Below are 2,905 nucleotides of genomic sequence, written 5' to 3'. Positions count from 1 at the left end.
TGGTAATTTTGGAGATGACAGGTTGTGGTTTTGTTGGCAAAGAGTTCATTATGTCTTAAGGCAGCATTCCTTAGCCATTAAAAACATGCCAGTTATTTTCATCTTTGCATGATATTGTTAGTAAGGTACAAGAGTAAGGAGGGTAGCTACTAAAGATTCACTCAAACTGTGTTAACTTTGGTATTTAAATGTCCTGTGGTGACTCTTAAATCATCCTAAACCACATCAGCTTTTTGCACAGTTAAGGTCAAAATCTGCGATAATCAGATGTACAGTATTTACAAATATTAAAAGGCTGGAAATGTACATTAGTTCTTTCCATCCTCGTCTGGACCGCGCAGGAAAGGAGGGAGAGTGAATCATTCTTGAGCTTGAATCAAATCTGAGGAAGAAAGGCTGCCATCACATGGTGCCATCTACTGCAAGATGCACATGCAGGGCAGACAGATAGAGGTGGAGTCCTGACTGGCTGAAATCTGGACTAGACTTTGGAGTCTCTGCATGTTTTCTTGCATGCAAACATTTTTTCCTTTTAAGCATCAGGCTTCATCATACTCTTCAGTTTCCCATCGCCATCCAACACCTGCAAAACAAGGCCACGTGGGGCTGACCAATCAGAATAAGGGTAGAACTTCGAGGATTTAGCCGAGGGGGCGTGGCTAGTGGCGCGGACAGACGTTTGATTGGGTGACTCAACGTTCATTCAGTTACTCTGCACAGCAGCCGTCTCATCCTCAGTTTACCTGAACAGCCCTGCTTGCTCTACAAAGCCTGCATTTACCTGTCGCAGGTACAGACGCAGAAAGCAGGAAGTGGCAAAGATAAATACTCATCTCAGTAATTTGGGCTTTTCAGAGGGAATCGAGACGAAGACAAAAAGGTTTCACTGACACTAAGTTAATAACTCAGAGTTAACAGAAAAGCTGAAACATCTTTGCAGCTCGATCATAAGAAAAGACCCAGTTTCCACTCCCAGACTCTCCTCGTACACGTACTTCTACGTGCGCCCGGCGCGCTATTACGCACGCCCTCTCCCTCCCTCTCCACCTTTGCCATTCTCTCTCTCTCTCTCCCCCTCTGTCTCTCTCTCCACACACACAAACACACATACACAACCGCTCTCACTCTTCGTGGGAGAAAGTAAAGAAGGAGAGAGGGAAAGAGAGAGAAGGGAGAGAGAGCGTGATTCCAGGTCTCTCTCTGCTCTCTCCACTTTGGGTACTCGTACCCAATCTGAGTCAATGGGGCTTCAGTGCTAGGGATTAAACTTCAATATCAAATATATTTATTCACCCCAAACCCATTTTAGTCTTTAGGTTTGGTGCATTAATATAGGTAACTCATTAAGGAAGGTTTCCGGAGAAAGGTAAAGACGTCTCCAGAGGCGTGCTTTTTTGTCTGTTTCCTCACAGAAGGGTCAGTCGGGCTCCTCTCGTCGGCTGGCTTTCTGTGAGAGGATAACTTCCCCCATATCCCACATTTACAGCTGACCCAGGCCGGAGAACTACTGCAACACTATGGATATTGGAGCTTGTCCCTTCCGGAAGAAACGGAGACCATGGCGCATGGACTTCTCCTCCTTCGCCTTGGTAACCGTGGCGCTCGCCCTGTGCCAAACAACTGTGGTTCAAGCAGGTAGGACAGATTTTCCACTTTTTATTGGTGATGTTATTTTTATTCTTTAAATAACATTTAAAATATGGTTTCCTGTTTTTTTCTGTCTGAAACGCCATCTGTTTGAATAAACTGTGGCCGTAATGAGTCTGTATCTCTCCGTTATGGGACGTTTGCGCACCTGACGTGCTTCTTTACTTATTCCCAGAAGAATGCGGGCAGTAGTGCCCCATCAGTGGGCCCCACGGTATCCAAATATCTAAATCTGTTTGGTATTTGCTGCATGCAAGAATTACGTCTTTAGACGTTTATATTTTGAGGACTTAAAGGACTTATTCCTAAAACGCTCTTTTGTGACTTGTGTTTCTCTTTGGGGCCTGAATCTGAACCATACTAACGACTAACTGCTGATATCGAACTGATATTGGTCGGAAAATATTGATCAGGTGATAAAGAGGTGTCCGATTCTGAATCTGAAAAAAAGAACGTATATTCTCGGGCATTCTGTCTTTCTCTATGACCATTAACGGCCTTTATCCATTTAAAAAAATAATGCCTTCAAACAAGCTGTTAATTTCCCATTCGTGGAATCTGTCTTCCTCTCTGCATTCAGACTTCTGACAGGTGTCATCATCTGTTCCTGTTACGAAACATACAGATATTTTTTTATTTGTTTGTTTTAATCTGATCAGTTTCTTTGTGATTTTCCTCCGATCTGAACTCTATGTGCTCTGTATTAACCTGACCTTGTTATCTAGAGTTCCGAATAGTTCTGACAGGATGGTGCTCATTTCTGTGCCCCTACCCGGAGTGGGGCATGAGATAAAACGGTACAAAGTCCTGTTTGGTAGTTTCTGAGGAGCTTTGTCGAATAAAACATTTGGTTTGTTGGATTCTAGTATTTTTAGGTTTTTTTTCTTTTATTCTGACTAAATATTGGATTCAGTGTGCACTGGGCTACCAGCTGGAACCATATGAATGTGTTTACCAGTTCAGCCTGTGCACCAGTCCATCCATCACTGCCTCCGGTTGTTCAAAGAGGAGGGATTTCTGAGGGATCTCAATAAGACAAAGTGAACTTTATTCCCAGCCAACACCCGGCTGGTTTTCCAGGATTATTTTAGTTTGGGATTTTAAACTGTGGACTTCATGAAGGAATGATCCGTATGCGCTGCTGTTCCTTGATAGACCGCTAGTCGTCTCAAGTTATTTTTAACAGAATCCGCGTTTATAGTCTGGATTAGTTCAGACAAAAATCGTGCATTTGATGCTTTTTAGTTTTACCTGAAAA

General features: G+C 43.2%; 1 protein-coding gene across 1 annotated transcript in view; it reads left to right on the top strand.

Moving 5' to 3' along the window:
- The first annotated feature begins 1,161 nt into the window (after positions 1-1,161).
- The window catches only part of col11a2 (collagen, type XI, alpha 2), a 40,906-nt gene continuing 39,162 nt past the window's right edge, over positions 1,162-2,905 (top strand). Inside the window, exon 1 of the mRNA XM_013915470.1 lies at positions 1,162-1,635. Coding sequence (XP_013770924.1) covers positions 1,518-1,635 — 118 coding nt within the window. The 5' untranslated portion in view covers positions 1,162-1,517. The remainder of the gene's footprint in view (positions 1,636-2,905) is intronic.

The sequence above is a fragment of the Pundamilia nyererei genome, unplaced genomic scaffold (genome assembly GCF_000239375.1).
Source record: "Pundamilia nyererei isolate P.nyererei 1_Seehausen unplaced genomic scaffold, PunNye1.0 scaffold00309, whole genome shotgun sequence".
In the NCBI taxonomy this organism is placed as follows: Eukaryota; Metazoa; Chordata; class Actinopteri; order Cichliformes; family Cichlidae; genus Pundamilia; species Pundamilia nyererei.
The sequence above is the reverse complement of the archived record's forward strand: the minus strand, read 5'-3'. Positions and strand labels throughout refer to the sequence as shown.